Source organism: Amblyomma maculatum, chromosome 2, assembly GCF_055883805.1.
Source record: "Amblyomma maculatum isolate TAMU_Amacu chromosome 2, ASM5588380v1, whole genome shotgun sequence".
NCBI lineage: Eukaryota > Metazoa > Arthropoda > Arachnida > Ixodida > Ixodidae > Amblyomma > Amblyomma maculatum.
This window is the reverse complement of record NC_139345.1, coordinates 93,589,097-93,607,881: the sequence shown is the minus strand read 5'-3', so window position 1 is coordinate 93,607,881 and position 18,785 is coordinate 93,589,097. Positions and strand designations below refer to the sequence as shown.

Below are 18,785 nucleotides of genomic sequence, written 5' to 3'. Positions count from 1 at the left end.
TTTTCCTGATTTAAGGAATTGTGAAAAGTAATCCCGTAGCCCCGGAAGAAACGCAAAATCTTCACTTAGAAGACTGCAAAGCGTGGAATGAAATTTTTGTTAGCCCAAATTTCAAGTTGCACAAAATGCACGAAATGTTAAAAGATGGCCGTTTAAATGACTTGTTCAAGTCAGCGCAGTCGCTATCAGCTCGTGGAAGTAATCGGTTTCGTGCGCTCCTTTGAATGTATGGAGAAAAAAAAATATTATATCGGTACTAAAAACAAACGTGTGTCCAGGTTTTTATATTCCGCAACTTTCTAATCGAAGCATTTTTTGCTATGTCCATCCATTTAAAGGTTCATTGAAAGGTCATAAAAGATTCATAGTTCTGTTATTGCTGTCATGCAGATTCCATGCATGTCCAGCTGCTTGCACCCGTGGCCAACGGCTATCAACCAGCCTAATGGCAAAATGCACAATGGCACAGGCAGCAAATAAAAGAACAACTCTCGAAAAAATAAAAAAGCACGCTCAATATATTGTTGGAGCAGAAAGAACTTAAATACGATTGCATCGCAATAAAGGGAACATTACGGCTTCCGAAGTGCTAGCAGAGCTGAACGTAATTCTAGCATGTGCAAGCGTTTCTTGAAACGCAAGTTCACGAGCCAGTTTGTACACAAATCTATTTCCATCCGCATGTTGTCTCTTTCGCATTTCCTTCCCTTCGTCGGATGGCACGTTTCAGCTTCCTACGATTTCACACAACTCGACAGGTAATCGTGGAGCATCTTCAGTTCACATCCCGGCGTTCCACGACAAGAGCCCGCTGCGGCGCGTCTGCTACTTCACTCTTCCGCCTGAGATGACTCTGGGAAACGCGAGTGCGGATTTTTGCACTCACCTGGTGTGCGGGTTCGCCGTCGTGCGGAACGGCAGCCTTGTGCCGGAACGACCGGAAGACGTGTCCGACTACGACCGCCTGGTGGCCCTCAAGCGCGCCAACCCGGCGCTCAAGGTGATGCTTTCATTGGGATCCAGGGGCAAAGATGGAGTTTTCAGCGCCGCCATCGCAACGAAGGAACGCAGGCACAGGTGCGTGCCTGTTCTTCTCGCTGTCTTTTATTAAGTTAACCGAAATATAATATCATCCAAACAAAAACATAGGGTAATATATGTCATGCGCTTCCAGGATCTCATCTCTAATGATTCCTTTATTGCAAAAATATAAGAATTCACACACTGGCTAAATAATTATCATTAAACCGAAGTTAGGTCATTTTACAGATTTCTTGGTGTCTGAGGAGTAACAAATAGTCCCGCGCGAGCAGTAAGTCAGAAGCAAAACTCAAAGCTCATCCATCACCTGTCGATGCGGCATTATTGACTTAAGAAAATTTAGGTACTTTCGCCGTTAGCGCTAGCTTTTGCGTGAACTTTTCTCTCGGTAGGCCTCGTAAATATCTGGCCGCTGACAGTACTGTCCTTGCTCTAAGTTGCTAAAAACCAGCTCTGCAAATGTGTTGGCAATTCGCGCAGTGTGTGAGCAGAAATTAAATTTATTTGTATTTTACTCCCTGTGGTGTCACAGATGACGTATGGGGCTCTTAATTGTTAATATACCGCGCAGTCAATAATAATGCTACTACATTACATAACGACTACCACGAGCCATGTTGCGTTCACTGCGGCGCACAGTCATCTGTCCTCATTCTCTGGTTAGCATTGCCCTATGCAAGCTCAAGCTACACTGTACGATGTTAAGAAATATACATCATCTTCATCATCGCCAGTCACTGACTGCGCCCACTGCAAGTCAACGGCCTCAAACATATTTCTCCAATTTTCCCTCGCCTGTGCCCGGTACGGCCGCCACAGCCATGCAAACCTGCTAGTGTTATTAGTCCACTTGAATTTACCGCCCCTGTTAAGCGCGTCTTCCCTCGGAATCCACGCCGTTAGCATTAAGACCATCGGCTAATTTGTCTTCGCATTACGTGCCCTACCCACACCTATTTCTTCTTTACTTCGACTAAATTATTATTAACTTGTCTTTTTTCACTGAACCATTCGGCATGTTTCCAGTCTCTCAACGTTACACATATCACTTTCCTTCTCATGGCTCGCTGTGCTGTCGTCATGATGAGTTGTCCTCAATGTTGCGCTGTCCTTAGCTTTCCGTCGCCACGCACCTTTCGCACAAGCCAGAGTTCGCAAGCCGAGCTGGAGCAGCCGGTATTTATGTTCCAGGCGATCTTTTTTTTTTCTTCCTGACTACTGATTCGTAAGTTTAGAAACTATGAGAGAGCCTGGGTGTGTTCTGTGCAGAGAGATTGTAGAGAAAAGCAAGCATTATGTTCTTTATAAAGCTTAATGAATAGATGGTTTGGTTTGGTTTGGTTTGTGGGGTTTAACGTCCCAAAGCGACTCAGGCTATGAGAGACGCCGTAGTGGAGGACTCTGGAAATTTCGACCACCTGGGGTTCTTTAGCGTGCACTGACATCGCACAGCACACGGACGCCTTGCTTTTCGCCCCCATCGAAAAGCGGCTGCTGAGGCCGGGATTCGATCCCGCGTCCTTGGGAACAGTAGTCCAGCGCCGTAACCACTGCGCCACCCCGGCGGTTTAATGAATAGATGACTTTTTAACTAAAATTCTTAGCTGTCCTCTATTTTCTTTGGCGACAATGTTGCTTGAAATAGCGTACCTCAAAAATGCGCACCTAGCTGAAAGCTCGCCGAAATGAATTTCTCGCATTTCACTTTTGCAAAATGACATCACTTACATTTCTGTGAGCAGAATACAGACGCCGTTAGTGCAATTGATGATGTAGAAGAAATTAACATTATAATGGTGACAATATCGAGAACGCCGTTTAGCCTTCCTATGTTGTTCCTTATCTATTTTTTTTTTTTCGCCAGCCGCAACCAAGGTGCTTAATGTACGTAAAGTAGCTCCTGCGGCCGACATCCATTTTTTTTTTCTCTTTCATTTTTGCATATTTTGAACTATTTTCTTACCGCGCCCATTGAGCATCTTTAACTCGCTAACGATCTCTTCCCGTGGCAATTTCGGAGCCTTCCTCTTTGCTTACGGACACGCTGCGACATTTAGCACGTAATCAGACAACTGAAGTTTAGTTTACAATGTAGCTTTCTTTTTTTTTTTCTCGCCGTACCTATTTTGGACGTACCCTGAAGATGCGGTACATCTATTATCCAGCTAATAATGACTTCCACGCCAATTTCGGAGCCTTCCACTTTGATTACGGACATGCTGCGCCATCTGGCACCTAATGAGGCAAATGAAGTTTCATTTTCAATATTGCTCTGGTTTTTTCTCTGGAGGTGAGATTTTTTTCGACCACGTTCGAAATTCGCGGCAGCGTACAAGTCGAAAAAAAAAAAAGAAAAGGCCAACTCGAAAACGCTACAAATCTCGTGACTTCGCGCAGTAAAACGGTCGTGGTCTGGACATGCTGCCTTTACTTTCAGAATTAAGTTTCGACAGCTGCGACGACAGAAACAAGGCTGGAACATAAGCGTAAGCGCGCCATTTAGTTTCATTATGGTCGCTGGCCTCGTTTTGCTCGTCTAATTATTATATTGCGCCAAGAATACTATTCAACTTAGAAAATTTTCGGCGTTTTTAGTTTTTGTTTTTGTTTTTGGTTTTTTTTTTTTTTTTTTTTTTTTTTTTTTTTTTTTTTTTTACAGATAGTGGCCAATCAGAGGCCAGAAAAGTTAACTTTCTTTTTATTAGGTTCAAGCGAAATTTTACAAGTTTTATTCAATTATATTTGTAAACTCTTTTGATTGGCAACTAAATTTTCTGTTGAAACAAATATTTTATAGTTCAATCTTGTACAGCTAAAAATCGCGTTTATTTAGCTTCCATCTGATGCGTTACATAAAACAATAAATCTAGTAACTATCACACAATAGAGAAACAATAAATATAGTAACTATCACATAATAAAAGACTACCGAAACCAAAACACTCATTTTCCCCTCGGTAAGGAAAGAAAGAGGTAACAACCATATTGCTACCACATTCTGTGCACAAGAAAATACTCATTAGTCATGCAACTAGCGTTTCTATCAGTGTATAATCGGGCCTCCGCAAGTGTCAAGCAATATGGGTGCCGCCATATCCTGGTATACGTCACAGCAAGTGTTGACGACTTAGCACAGGCTGCATGCCAAGTAGCGCGGTTAGCGCGGCGACAGCACGCAGCAGAGACCGCACACATATCGCTGGCTTCCAGCCGCTTGTTTATTTGCAACTATACGGAGTATGAGAAAAGCCAGCCCATCAGGTCTCAGTTTTGAGAATGCGGTGTCGCATATGGAGTACGGACACATTCTGCACTACCGTTTCTAAGTGTTAAATGCTGATGAACAAAACGCAGTTCGTTAGGAATATTTTTATCAAACTCATTGTTCATCGCTATGCACCTTTGTTATGAAACCTAAAGCAGCCAGCATAAAACGAAAGGAAGAGCTGACGTGTTTTTCTTTTTTTTTTCTTTTTTCTTTCGACTTTCACATTATATTCACAGTACCTTATCGCCGTTATTTGACAAGTTTGTTTTCGCTTTGCCCATTGTTCTCTGTGCTGTCGGGTGGCACATGCAGTCTGCGACTTATTTGCGAGAGCTCCTTCGTTGGCGTTGTCGGCGCGGACCTTCCGTTTCTCTTTCGCAAGCCTTATATTCCACTTGACGCTTCGATCTTGAAGAGGACTGATCGAACGCAGCATCCCAGTGAGGCCCCGTAAATTTGAGAAGTGACAGCTGCTCTTAGCGTAGCAAATACTCCAAAAGGTTAAAAGCACCTTGTTTTTACTCCTTGTTCGCGTGCCTTCTTCGCAGCTTTTAATAAGGCAGACGGAAGAGCCGAAGTTTCCTGCGCACAGCCGTATCCAGGAGCATGCATGTTCGATGCCGAGACGTGTTTGCAGTTGGTAGAAAGGCATGGAAGGCATACCACCCGTCGGGAATTCCTCTTCGCCATTGCAATCGTCGTCAGATGACGTAAAAATGCATTTTGTTCTTTATAGAGTTAAAGCAAGAGCACGGGATGTCCTCGGGAAACAAAGCGTCGCGCGGGGCGTGCACATGACTGTCAAGTCATATATGACGCAGGGGCGATTGGCTTCCCTTTGGGAGCGAGGCATTGGAAAGTTTCCACAGGTGTGCAGCAAGCACGAATGAGATGTCAAGGGGCCCTCGGGCTATAAACTTCACGTCAATCTCATAACTCGAGCGAAGAGATAAACAAGAGACAGGAACTATGAAGAAGGGAATAGAGGGGCAAAAACAAGAATGTCGGGCAACGACCGTATATCGTTTGAAACCCGAGTTTTATTCAGGCAGACCTTAACACTCTTACGCATGAAATCGAGTGCATAAATGCTATACTTTAGTACATGAACAATGGGCGGTGCCTAACAAGGGCGCAGCATAAAGTGCACAGAAAGGAAAGCTTTAACTTCGGCCCTTTCGATTTTCTACTTTCTTCAGCCGCATACATGTAGGTTTGCAACCAACTCTTTAAACGTTTATAAATAAACGCTATCAACTAGCTCACAAAATAGTTCCATGAAACGGTGCATGCTATAGAGTTTGCCGAGGTCACCTTCAAGGTGAGTCTACGCGGTGACAAATCTAGCTCACGACAATGACGCTGCAAATATTGAAGAAAGCTAGCATACCGGATATGTACTACCGTAGACGCACACCAGTTTACCGTAACCCTCATGCGCAGTGGCCATACCTTGCCCCTGCCTTATTAGTACGCCTGCACAGGAGGCGTCCAATAAGCTACAGTTACCTTATAAAATTCGCAAAGCCTGTGTAGTAGCTCTACGGTAACCATGTATCAGTCTGCGCTAGTACGTCTCCTCTATGCTAAATTTCTTTATTTGTCCAGAGGCAGAGTTTAAAATGCTCACACGCCATGCAGCACGTTTGCGATGTGCAGAAGTTTGTGCACTCCCAATTCTAAATGTAGTTGCTAGAAGCCTTACTTTGTGGGGAGAAAGATGCATTGTAGACGGAAAAGAGGTATTTCACGAACTATTTTTCACTGCCGGAAAAGTACCGACAGGCCTAAATTCCCCTACGCAGTGATTCAATCGCTCAGGCGCTGTACTGATAGATTGGGCACTTTTTTATTTGTAAGCTACCAGCGACTATAAAAGACAGTGGTGCGGCATCACGTTGCCACAGACAAACACCGCAAGGCTGTTGCCACGGGAACTTGTAACTCTTGTTTGCAGCCGCCGCAAGGCCTTTTAGAATATAATTTAACACGTCTGCGATCGTGCACACAGACCACGCTGACCCCCCCCCCCCCCCCCCTTTCATGAACAGAGAGCAGTCCATGCCTTCTTCACCCACCCACCTGTCCCGCTCTGCCAACAGATCACGTCGAGCCTCTGAAAGAGGTTTCCGTAGATGTGAAAACCACTACGATCGCCTCCATCGGGCGATTCTGTGGCGCTTCCTGCCCAATCACGCGTTCTCTCCTCCAACAGATTTCTGGAGTCCGCCGTGGCACTACTGCGGAAGCATGGGTTTGACGGCCTGGACCTCGACTGGGAATTCCCTGGTCAGGGCGCTCCTCCGGAACAGGACCGGGAGAACTTAGGCCTCCTCCTCAAGGTGACCCTCGTCGTTCTTGCAATGCTTCCAGCAACTTTGGAACGTCATGCTTCGTTTATGACGGAGCGTCTTCGTAGATTTCAGTCGCCAGTTAGAAGAATTTTCATTTCATAATAACTTATGGGTACATCTAAGTCCCGTTAAGATTGCAATGCGGCAGCATCAGAAACAACGTTGCTGTTGCAGGTTTCTGTCATTGCAGCCCAACATGCCCGTTCTCACTACTTTTATTGCTTTTTTGTTTTCTTTCACTTATGCTATTTCACTTATGCCAGCGCTCTAGGCGATGTCACGTGGCCAGCGCATCTGCTAGCGCACTTGTAAACTCGTTTCATGTCATTGCCTGATGACGTCATATACCCCGCCGACAAACCAGCTCCCGGTCATGTCACGACGTCAAAGACGTCGCACAGTCATGTGACACAATGTGTGACCTCACGACTCAGTCACGAGACCACGCAACCACCCTCGAGCAATGGTGATTTTTCGTGACACGCACGCAAGCTTTTCTAGCGAACGGAACTTGTAGTGCTGTCGCATTAATATGAAAGCAAACGCAGCTCGAAGCTCGACTTGATTTTTCACTCTTTATTTTCACAGTGTAAGTGCTCTCATAATCTCACTTTACATCTTGGCAGACGATGGGCCTTCTAATTGACAATAATTTACAAGCATTAATAATGGAGACAACAGCCAAACTGAAGCGGTAAATCAAGCGTAGTAAACTGGGTTGAGTGTATGTGAAGAACGGAACTATGTCCAAACGTCGATACCATACTCGATGCAAAAACCCAACTGTGCGGCGCTGTCTCACAATTATAGCGAGCGTATTTGTACTGCCCCAATAAAAACACAGTATCAGCATGTTATTTAGCCCTGCTCACAAAATCGACTCCGTGGGTTTCAGTCCATGCTTTCTGTTGGCTTGTGATAGCTGCGAGAATTCCGTGCTGCTTCAGCGAAAGCTGTGCTATATCTTTATCTGTGTCCCCGTAAGCGCCGTCTGTATATTATACTTCTTGTTCTCATCTTCGTCCGGTAGCGCTGTTTCATAATGATGAAAGAGAATCAACTAGTTCAAACTTCAAATAGTTCTTAAACTTCGAATAGTTAAAACCACCGTTTTTCTTGGGACCCCTCTTCCTTGCGAGTGTCCAAACTACGCATCTATCTGATCCTGCGGAACGTTGTCGCCGGGCGACATGCGGTTAAGATCACCGTCCGTCACTGGGCACACTGACGGCTTTCACACAATCAGCAATTCTGTATCATCGATCATCCCCTGACCCTCTCAGCTTCAGCAGTGGCCCGTTCTTAGAACTCCCTGATATCCTCCAGCTAGAACTTATTGGCATTATCGATGCTATCTTATCTTTTAACGAGACATAACTATAATGGCCCCGTTCTGGAGAAAATCCGATGTTGTCGACGTTATTAAAGTTGTCGGTGCTGTGAGCAAAACATCACTGCCATAACACTTCCTGGTGTTAGCTAGTTGGCAGGTGACATGACCGTATACTGATTAGTTTTTTATTATTATTATTATTTATTATACCCTCAGGGCGAAGCATTGCAGAGGGGAGTGGGAAAGTACATAAAAACACTGAAAAATGTGAAACATGAACAGAACACAACAAATCGCTAAAACAAAATAGGAAAGAGGAAAGGAGTTCGTAGGTTGTGTGACGTCACGAGGTCACTTGACATGGCAGGAGGTGCCAACTCGGGGTTTTTCTTTAGAAGAGGGAGTGAGATGGATATCAAAATTTTCAGGACTATTGGGCAATTAGTATCACAGTTATAGGCTACTCCTATGTCAGACAGGCACATATATTCGCTCTTTTAAATATAGCTTTGTAGGTACCTATGTCAGGAGCTCTTTCTGTGTAGTTTGCCTATTATGATGAGCAATAGGTGCGAGGTAGTGGAGGCACAAATTTAGATATCACAGATTAAACAAGTAAAAACGTGAAAGTACGTGAACGAGGATGTTTAACGGGAGCCGCAGACGGGAACCATTAGCGTATCGTGACATAACCTTAAAGCCAGAGCTTAAGTGCCCTTTCAGTTTTGAAGTGAAAGCTTCACTGCGCCATGTATCACCCAAGGTCACCGCTTGGTCATCACCTGGCTAGGTGATGGCCATGTTTCCTCGTGCACATCACACTAAGAGAAATAGTCTTAAGTATGTGGCCGCATATTTCACGAACGTAAAGGTCGCTGAACTGTCAAAGTGACTGAGTCGGCGAAACTCAAGAACTGACAGTGTCTGCGCCGTGCAGCACAACACGGAAAACTGAAAGTATCTAACACATGTCTGTGCTTGCGATGCTTCACGCTTTGTTCATATCTCCAGGCACGAGAGCACTCGCTTTGTCACTGTCATAGAGTGCACGTCAACGTGATGATTTAAGCAGTGATTGTAGTAATCATTGTTGCTAGTTATAAGAAAAGGAAATGTGCAGTAGCAGTTATGCAGTGGGCGAACACTTGGCCTATAATAAATAACAGTCTAAGGAAGATGAAAGACGCAGGCATTTTGTTTTTAAATTGACATTTAAAGCTAGCGCTGAACTTTGCAATTTACACAAGCGTATGAATGAGTGAATAAACTTTCTTCGCTATCGAGTAGAATATTGCTGGAGTCTAATGGTCGGTCCCCTAGGCCAGGACTCCGCTGTCCCTTACTGCATATCGGACGCACTGAATTAGGGCCCGTTGATCTTCCAAACGGCCAATATTCAGCAGAGCCTTCCGTTGCTCCACGGTCGACTTTACATAATCCTCGCTTGAAGGATTTAATGAGTATTGCCACGATATGCGCATTAGTGCAGTCCCTTTCCTGCGCCACGAGTATTCGAGCCGTAATTAGTCGGATATATCCTACTTAGCTTGGATAGTTCCAGACAAGTATTTTTGGAGTCTCCTTCAGTCATAAGCTTCCATTCAGGTTGAGTATTCATGCTGTCTTAAGTTGAACTTCTTGCACAGTATCACGTCTTTTAAGAGGTCTTCTTGAGTGCTCGAAGAAATGATCAGCTGACCCTGCTCCTCCCGGTCGATAACTGCGCGGGAATGAGTGATGTGCCATTTCTATACCTCCTCACAGTCCCTTATGTCCCGGAGTCCAAGTGATAGTACAGTCATGCCGATGTTTTCTAAGCTTAAACGGTATAAATGTTTCATGCGGTAGCGAGCTAAGGACCCACTAACACGTTAAGCAGATAGTAACCAATCCAATGCGGACACGGGGACTGTGTTTTTCAGGAAGCCCGCGAAGTCTTCAGCAGCGAATCGAGAACGGGTCACCGGAACCAGCTCTTGCTGTCAATAGCTGTGCCGGGAACCGAGGAGCTCATAAATCAAGGCTACGACGCCAGGCTCATCTCGAGGTAAGCACTTGCACGAAAGGGAGATCAAGCAGCCACGAAGATGCACATACACGTGCGAGCTGTGCTGTCCGAATGTGACAGCAGATTATATACAACGATAATTCAGAGGATACTTAAGATCCGCATTTAAAGGACAACTCCTTGATTTTTTTCGACATTCGCACATTCTGACAAAACATTCACTGTATGGATTTTCTGTCCGTCCTGGTGCAGTTTACGAAACTTGGAAGACGTGCGGTAATTCATTCGTGCACTACTCGGTTTCAAAATGTGGCGTTTTTGTGGCCTCTGTTCAGTCGATATCTGCAGGCGACACAGCGTCTGTGACGTCACAAACATTATACCCACTTTACTACCCGCTGCCTATGTGAACAACAAATTTTGAGGTATTCATTAGGTCATACCTTAGCTGTACGTTTTATGAACTTCCTCGTGATTTATTAAGAACTTCCTCGCTACGGACAACAAATCGTATTCCAAAGGAAGACCAGCGTAGCAGGGGCAGCATGGTGGGAGGAGGAGATTAAGGATTTCGCAGATGTCAAGTGCATGAAGTTAGTACAAAACCGGTTTGATTGGAGGAATATGGGAGAGGTCATTACCCTACAGTAGGTATAGTCCAGCTGGTTATGATGATGATGATTTTTTCGGTACTGTATATGACGCCATCAATTCGTCAAATAGAACGCCGTTTTTGGCCACGGAATCAGTCTCGCCTTTGATTTTCTGTTTTCTTAATAAAAAAAAAAAAAACAGGTCTACATGGAATATTGAATAAGGGTTTGCTGTGTCGGAACAGGGAACGCCAGGGAATGTGATGCAGTTAATTACTCAGATTATGGAGGAAAAAAAACAACTAAGTTGCCCGATAAGGGTATGGTGCGATAGCGTTAATGACTCCCGCCAGCGGCTCCTTTAAAGAGTCGCCCCGCCGCGGTGGTGCAGTGGTTGATCTGCCCAAAGACGCGGGATCGAATCCTTGCCGCGGCGGCCGCTTTTCGACGGAGGCCAAAATCAAGGCGCCCGTGTGCTGTGCGATGTCAGTGTACGTTAAAGGATCCCAGATGGTAGAAATTTTAACAGCCCACCACAACGGTGTCTCTCATAGCCTGGGTTGCTTTGAGACGTTAAACCCCGTAAACCGAACAAACCATCCTTTAGAGAATCGCTGTTTGTTTACTCCCACCCCTCACTCAAATCAACTTTGTTATTCGTCTAATCACTCCTTCCTTAATTATTGGCAATCTGATCTCATACATATCTATTAGCTTACAGTCATATAAAATACCATATTAAGGGAAATGAGATCCAAACCTCCCGCTTTAACCAAACTATATACGAATGTACGTGTGGCCTTTGGGTACCCCATCTGACCCGGAATGGAAGAGTCCTGATTTCCATCTCATCCTCTCAAACTTCTTTTTCAGCGGATGTCATTTACTTTTATATTTCGCCGCTGGGCGTGTGACATCAAACCTTTTCGATCATTTCAATTTTCCTCCCACTACAAAGCCGGTGCATGCTAGTTATCGTTGAACGGGTAACGCCGTCACGTTAGCAAAACAACAGTCGCGACCAGTTGTGACTGAAAGCAGTTGCCTTTGATGACGTATCTTTGGTTACGCAGTCATGCGGTCATGAATGTCAACGAAATTCCTGAGGAGAAGGAAATATGGCACAGTTACTAATTAGTAAAGTAATGCGCATGATATGCAGCGACATTGTGTTTAGCTGCCTTATTCTCCAAAAGTAACTTTTGAATCGCGTGTGCTGCTAGCTTTTATTTCACTCTTGCCCAAACACACCACAGTTACTTTGTCCTTTAGTTGTCAACGGCCAATCACCTCTTTCGTCTATGCGCGCGTTTCTAATTGTGGTGAATCATTTTGAAATCTTAAACTCTTCGTTCGGTAGTCTGCCAGCGTACCCCAGTCTTCTTGATTAGAAACCTACTTCGCCTTGCGTACGGACGTGTTTCCAACAAAAAGAAAAAAAAAAGGGGGGGGGGGAGGGCTGACGGTTCAAGAAAATACGAACCTACACTGGTAGGGCAAACTTGGTTATCAGGCAATCGCTACTATTCTGTTATTGCTTGCGAGAAAAAAAAAAGGTAAAAAAGGTTTCTATCCGGTTACCGAGCGTTACACCTTTCATTGCTGCTTTTTGTATTGCAGGTACTGCGATTTCATCAATCTAATGTCTTATGACTACCACATGTACCAGCCTTATCTGCCCTTCACGGGGCACAATAGCCCTCTCTTAAGACGCAATGTAGAGAAGGGCATTTTCGCTACTCTTCATGTGGTAAGTTGGGCTCTCCTTTTCTATGCGGAACTTTTTCTTATTGAATGTAAACCGAAAAATAACAGAAATTTAGATATCAGCCAAAACACCATAAGCAGGAACACGATCTAAGTATAATGAAATTGAACTAGTCTGCGAAACAGCGGGTGTTGTAAGTGTATTCGTGGACCCTGGTGGCACAGCGTGCCTTAATCACGTGTACTGTAACTGCGAAAAATATCTGGGAGCACCTAAGCTGCACCTTTAAGGGTATCATGCGTAAGCGTTAATGGCTCCCATTTGCCAGCTGTACGAAGAGATATGCGTGACCAAGAGGTAGTGTGTACGTCTCGGGCTTAAAGTTACAATCTCAGCCGTAAAGCTCCTGACAACTCAACAATGTCACGTGACCCCGTGACATCACACAACCCACCAACCAATCAGTGCCGGGCCGTGTCACCTTCCATAGGCACATGCGTATTTCTTCGCTCACTGGTGCGCTGGTGCGGGAAAACATTTGTGCACGCACGTAATAGAACTGCACAGTGAAGTATCAGAATTTGCATAAGGAAAGACTTATGCCAAAAGCAGGCAGACACATTCAGTAAAGCAGAAAATTGTGCGAGTTTGTGCGTATTGATCTTGCTCACCGCGCACCAAAGATGGGACGAAAGACGAATAAGGGAAAAGGACAAGAGCGTTTTTGTGCGCTATGAACGAAATGGAGACGGACACAGGAAGTAAGGAACGGGACACCACGCGCGGGCCTTGTCGTTCTCACACTGCCCTGCGTGTTCGCTACGCTTGTATCGAATCGGGAGACCAAATAAAAACGGTCGCACTAGGTACATCTTGATTAGGTCTCTCCGCTCCCCATGCGTACCCAACATCAAAACAATCGAGCCCTAACTGTATTCTCTTCATAGGCCTGGTCCGCTGAATACTGGGTACAGCGGGGCGCCGACCGCTCAAAGCTCAACGTGGGGCTGTCGGTGTATGGGCGTACATACACGCTGCTACGGCCCCAGTTACACGGCTTCGACGCGCCGACCACTGGCGTAGGCCCAGGGGCTGACGGCTCCGTCGACTACGTATGGGTACGCTTCTGTGTGGAATCCTTTTCTTGATCGTGGTGTCCGCCTTTATGATTTTATTAACATGTCACAGTTTCTCTCATGAAGTGTCTTTAGAAGTCCAGCTGCTGGTTGTTTTGTCGCGCGGCCAGAGCGGCAGATAAAACGTAATTGTTACCTCTAGGTTGCATCCGAGATACGTAGACGACATCCTACATAGATACCGAAATGGCATCCTTAGCTGGTTTTGAATGTGCATGATGTGTATCCTATGGCGCAAACAGAGAAGGAGAGCACAAAAGGCACACAGGCGCGGCCTACACTCAGCACTGTCGTTAATACTTTTAGGCTTCGCTCGTGTGTAATACATAGCATTGCCTAAAAATTAACAGAACAAATGCTCATCGCTCTGTTTTTGTATCCTTTTCACGCTGTGCTCGTTTGCACAAAGGTGCCGGATATGCGCATTGCATATCCGGCAATATCCGGAGGGATATATCCGGGGGGATATAAGGCCAAAGATGCACCGGCATAAGAAAACCGTTTGCCCACTTTTGATCCCTGCTCACGCACGTGTCTCTTTACACAATTTGCTCGCATTAACTTACCGACAGCGCGCACGTCCGGTTCGGAAGACAGTCTGTTGATATGAAATGTAAACTGCGCAGGAAAATGGACTTCAACCGAAAGTTATATATGTGAAAGGTGATTGGGACCAACCTCACATTTGTCAAGTTCTTGGTCTGGCGTGCACAGCGCAACAGACAACATGCATCGTCCTTCGCTGTCATTGATCAGACCCGACGCGCCTGAGTTTGCCCAATTTGGACGCTTCCAGCTCAGTGGACGTGACTGGGGAGCCTAACCCACAGCAGCTAACCGCCCTCGTCAACCTAGCCGTAGCTCTCTTGGACAGACGGCACACGTGGAGTTTTTATTCCAGTGCAACACACTCGCAGTCGGCTTAAATGTCATTTTTCTTTTTTGTCCTCTTCATGTTCACGTGTTATTGCGTTGAAATGAATACAGGACATTAGCGAGAACGGCAGGATGAACAACATTTTTTTTTTTAGTGAAAGATATCAGTGGTTGCTCCCAATTCCAGTTATACGCACATTCATAATTATAGGCGACACAGTTCTGTGCAGCATTATACGTCGCGCTGGGTGCATCAAACTGCGCAGTGTGCCTCGGAGCCATTCAAGGAATACGAATGACAGCGAAGAAAACTTAAGAAAGAATTCGAGCCACGTACGGCCGCTGCATGAGAGGGTATAGTATAGTGTGATTTACAGCAGGCAAATAAGAAACGCTCTGCGCGACAAAGAACAGGTGTGAATCGAGTCACGATGCGCGTGCGAGCTTGCGTGTGCGTGCGTGCGTGTGTGTGCGTGTGTTTGGGTTTGAAGGGTTTAACGTCCCAAAGCGACTCAGGCTGCAATAGGCGCCGTAGTGGAGGACTCCGGGAATTGCGACCACCTGGGGTTCTTTACCGTGCACTGACATCGCACAGCACACCCAGCGCCTTGCTTTTCGCCTCCATCGAAAAGCGGCCGCCGAGACCGGGATTCGATTCCGCATCCTTGGGAACAGCAGTCGAGCGCCGTAACCACTGCGCCACCCCGGTGTGTGTGTGTGTGTGTGTGTGTGTGTGTGTGTGTGTGTGTGTGTGTGTGTGTGTGTGTGTGTGTGTGTGTGTGTGTGTGTGTGTGTGTGTGTGTGTGTGTGTGTGTGTGTGTGTGTGTGTGTGTGTGTGTGTGTGTGTGTGTGTGTGTGTGTGTGTGTGTGTGTGTGTGTGTGTGTGTGTGTGTGTGTGTGTGTGTGTGTGTGTGTGTGTGTGTGTGTGTGTGTGTGTGCGCGTGCGTGCGTGCGTGCGTGCGTGCGTGCGTGCGTGCGTGCGTGCGTGCGTGCGTGCGTGCGTGTGTGTGTGTGTGTGTGTGTGTGTGTGTGTGTGTGTGTGTGTGTGTGTGTGTGTGTGTGTGTGTGTGTGTGTGTGTGTGTGTGTGTGTGTGTTTTAAACTATCAAACGACAATGCTCGAATGCGATCCCCCAGTAAATGTGGTGTATTTGACTGTTATGTGGTGTACCATGCTGGCATTCAGCAAATGAAGAACGAAGTGTCTGTATGTGTGGACGAAGCCGACGTTGAGTGCATCGATTCCAGAGTGGTGTTTCCCACTGGTGCGTGATTTCCACTCGTAACAATATGATCTGAAATCACGTAAACACTTCAAACCAACCTTTTTAAGCAATATATATCTCAGTAAATACCGCGCGTTTCACAATTACCGGCGCGCTGTAGAACGATTCTCCCAGTTAAAGCGCGGAATCCTCGCAGCTCAAATTTCACACAGAGATGGCATTTTGTCGTCAGTATTTTTTAATACCAAATTTGTTTCGGGTACTGGCCTGATTTGATCAAAAGTCGGATGTTCCCATTGTATGCGACGGCGGCGATGCCGGCGACATCGCTCGCGTCTTGCATCGCCGCTGCCGCACACAGTGGGAGCATCCGACTTCTGATCGAATCAGGCAAGTACCCCAAACAAATTTGGTATTAGATGGGAGAACCAGTCTACAGCACGCCAGTAATTGTGCAACGCGCTGTACATGCGACGAAAGAAGGGCGAAGTTGATCGTGTAGTGGCTTTAAAATACTCCGAAGCCCACCATATCGTTTCGACTGCAACCTCCCCCTTACCCCCCCCCCCCCCCCCCTCCAGGAAAAGAAAACACCACTAGAATACGAAAGTGAATACGTCGTGAAATATAGTGGGGCTGTTTGATACAAAGAAAAGTATAATAATAAAAATAATAATAATAATAATAATTGGTTCACAGGAAGGGAAAGGCGCAGCATCTGTCACACTTGCTCTGTGGACACCTGAACCGCGCTGTAAGGGAAAGGAGGAAGGTGGGAATTAAAGTGGAAAGAGAGAAAGAGGAGCCATAGTGGAGGGCTACAGAGTAATTTCGACCACCTGGGGATCTTTAACGTGCGCTGACATCGCACAGCACACGACGCCTCTTCGTTTCGCCTCCATCGAAACGCAGCCGCCGAGGTCGGGTTCGAACCCGGGTACTCCGGTACAGTAGTCGGGCGTCTTACCACTGCACCACCCCGGCGGCGCAGAGGAAAGTATACGTTGTCTTCATTTTAATCGTAGGTAAATCTTACTACCCTACCAAGGCGTCTTCCAGCAAGTTCCGCGATGTCGAAGCCCTGCAGTAGAAACACCCATCGCCCTTTTTGCGCGCTTTTGCGTTCCGCGTGTTTCACACAGCTTGACTGCACAGCCATGAGACAGGTGCCAAGTAAAAGAACGGAATGTGAGGGCAGCAGTATAGCAAGAACAGGCACATAATCGTGATACAGTTGGACTTACGTGCCTTAAGACGTTAAAAGAGTATTAAAACAATTTTTTTTTTTGGTTGCGTGTTTAGTACTTTTGTAGTGATGCAGAAGACATTGATATACATGGGTCCCCGCGTGGCATTCGCTTACGAGCACTAAAAGTATAATGTAATATTTTCCCTCGCCTGCTTCAGTTCCAGTACCCAGGCGATGGCTATGACGTATAGGTCACGTGACGTATGAAACACGTACAGCGATATAATTGCTGATTTGTCATTTCAATTTACAATGGCAGCTTGCCTCAAGCAGCGCCACCCCAACGAATGTAAAAACGATTATATTGCAGCTTTATTCATATTGAACGCGACATATATGCTAAGTTGCTCGACTAACCTTGCTGGCTCAACAAATAAAGCTCTCCATCTGTGGCTGGTCACCATCTGCCACCTGACCGGATCCCGAAAGTCATGCGGCAACGTTAGTAAACATCTCCGTATCTCCGTGTGAAATTCGCTTTATACTCCGAGTAAATAATTCATAAATGCATTTTTTTCTCCCGCACTGCTTCCGTTTCGGTTTCAGATTGCCGAAAGAAAGCTCAACGTCACAGTCAGGCATGAGATCACGTGAGGCCCACAAAAATTGCTATAGATCTATGTCCAGTCGATGCAATTCTCATGGAGTGGTTAAGATGCCCCACTACTGTGCCGGAATACTCGGGTTCGATCCCGACCGCTGGCGGCTGGGTTTCGATGGAAACGAAACGAAGTGACGTCCGTGTGCTGTGCGATGTCAGTGCACGTTAAAGATCCCTAGGTGGTCAAAATTACTCCCAAGCCCCCCCCCCCCCCCCCCCCCCCCCCCACTACAGCTTTTATTTCTCTCTTTCTACTTTCACTCCCACCTTCACTTACGGTGCGGTCGGGTGTCCACAAAACAAGTGTGACAGATACTGCGCGTTTCCTTTCGTTCGAACGAATTATTTTTATTATTATTGTTATTATTATAGCAGCTTAGAGTAAGGGTTTGCTTGGCGGCTTGACGTAAAACTACAAAACAGCGAATATATAGCAACTTTTGCTCTTATATGCTTACTGTAATATCATACTAGCTAGTGACGTCGGAACCTTGGTTCGGCCACATGAAACGGAATCTGAAACAGTGTGACCGAGAAATGTAATTATACCTTATTAACTGCATGTAAGCGAATTTCACATGTTCACTAATGTGTTACGCATAAACCAACCGAATTTGGACAACCGCAGACTGGTGGTAAATTACTGGCCACAGCTCAGCGGCCGGCATTATCAGCCAGCAAATGCAGGCCCAAAGGTGGGCCTGGCTTCTGCTGGCTGGCTGCCAATTAGGCTGATTAATAGACGGTCAAACTTGCAGCCCACAATCGGCAAATGGCAGGGAATTAATCGGCACCCAACGCTCGGCAGCCAAACGTCGACAAACTAATTCACTGTACTAGGGCCATGGTTAGCACGCCCACGAGGTAAGTGGTTTGAGCCAGCCACGAGTCGCCCGGAAAAGGCGGGCGGAATTTTGTAGCATAGTATGTTACATTGGTAATTTGCATAGTCTATTGAATCCTGCTGCTTCCTGTTAACCAGGTGCATGCAATATTAAAGCTACATATGAATCGGTTCCGGAAAAGCGCCTTCTTGAGCTTTAGCATGCATTTATTTTAGCGAATGTATTTGCATAATGTTCGCAAAAAGGCGGCATCGCGGACTTTTTATATATACATTATCTTCTCCTTGTAATCTGTTGCCTTAAAGAGACTATATTTGCTTATGCATTGCAGGCTATTCTGAGGATCACTTTTGTCTTCGTATGTGCGCGTTTTGACCAGTGCTGGCATAAATTAAGCACCATCTTTATTTTGTTCAATCCTTGTCAATTCCATGTCAGGATAATGTACGTTACTCAAACTTCGACATAACTTTAGTATGTACGCTGCCTTATGATCAAAAAGTGACATTCACAACATGTATGTAAAACTATACGTTATAATAATTGGT

The 18,785-nt window shown here is 45.8% G+C and overlaps 1 protein-coding gene across 1 annotated transcript in view; it reads left to right on the top strand.

Annotated features, from left to right (window-relative positions):
* Positions 1 to 18,785, top strand: part of LOC146199282 (acidic mammalian chitinase-like) — a 38,839-nt gene that overhangs the window by 11,049 nt on the left and 9,005 nt on the right. The window contains exons 2-6 of the mRNA XM_084594744.1: positions 759 to 1,077; positions 6,525 to 6,651; positions 9,919 to 10,043; positions 12,218 to 12,347; positions 13,253 to 13,423. Of these exons, the coding sequence (XP_084450870.1) occupies positions 759 to 1,077; positions 6,525 to 6,651; positions 9,919 to 10,043; positions 12,218 to 12,347; positions 13,253 to 13,423 (872 nt within the window). The remainder of the gene's footprint in view (positions 1 to 758; positions 1,078 to 6,524; positions 6,652 to 9,918; positions 10,044 to 12,217; positions 12,348 to 13,252; positions 13,424 to 18,785) is intronic.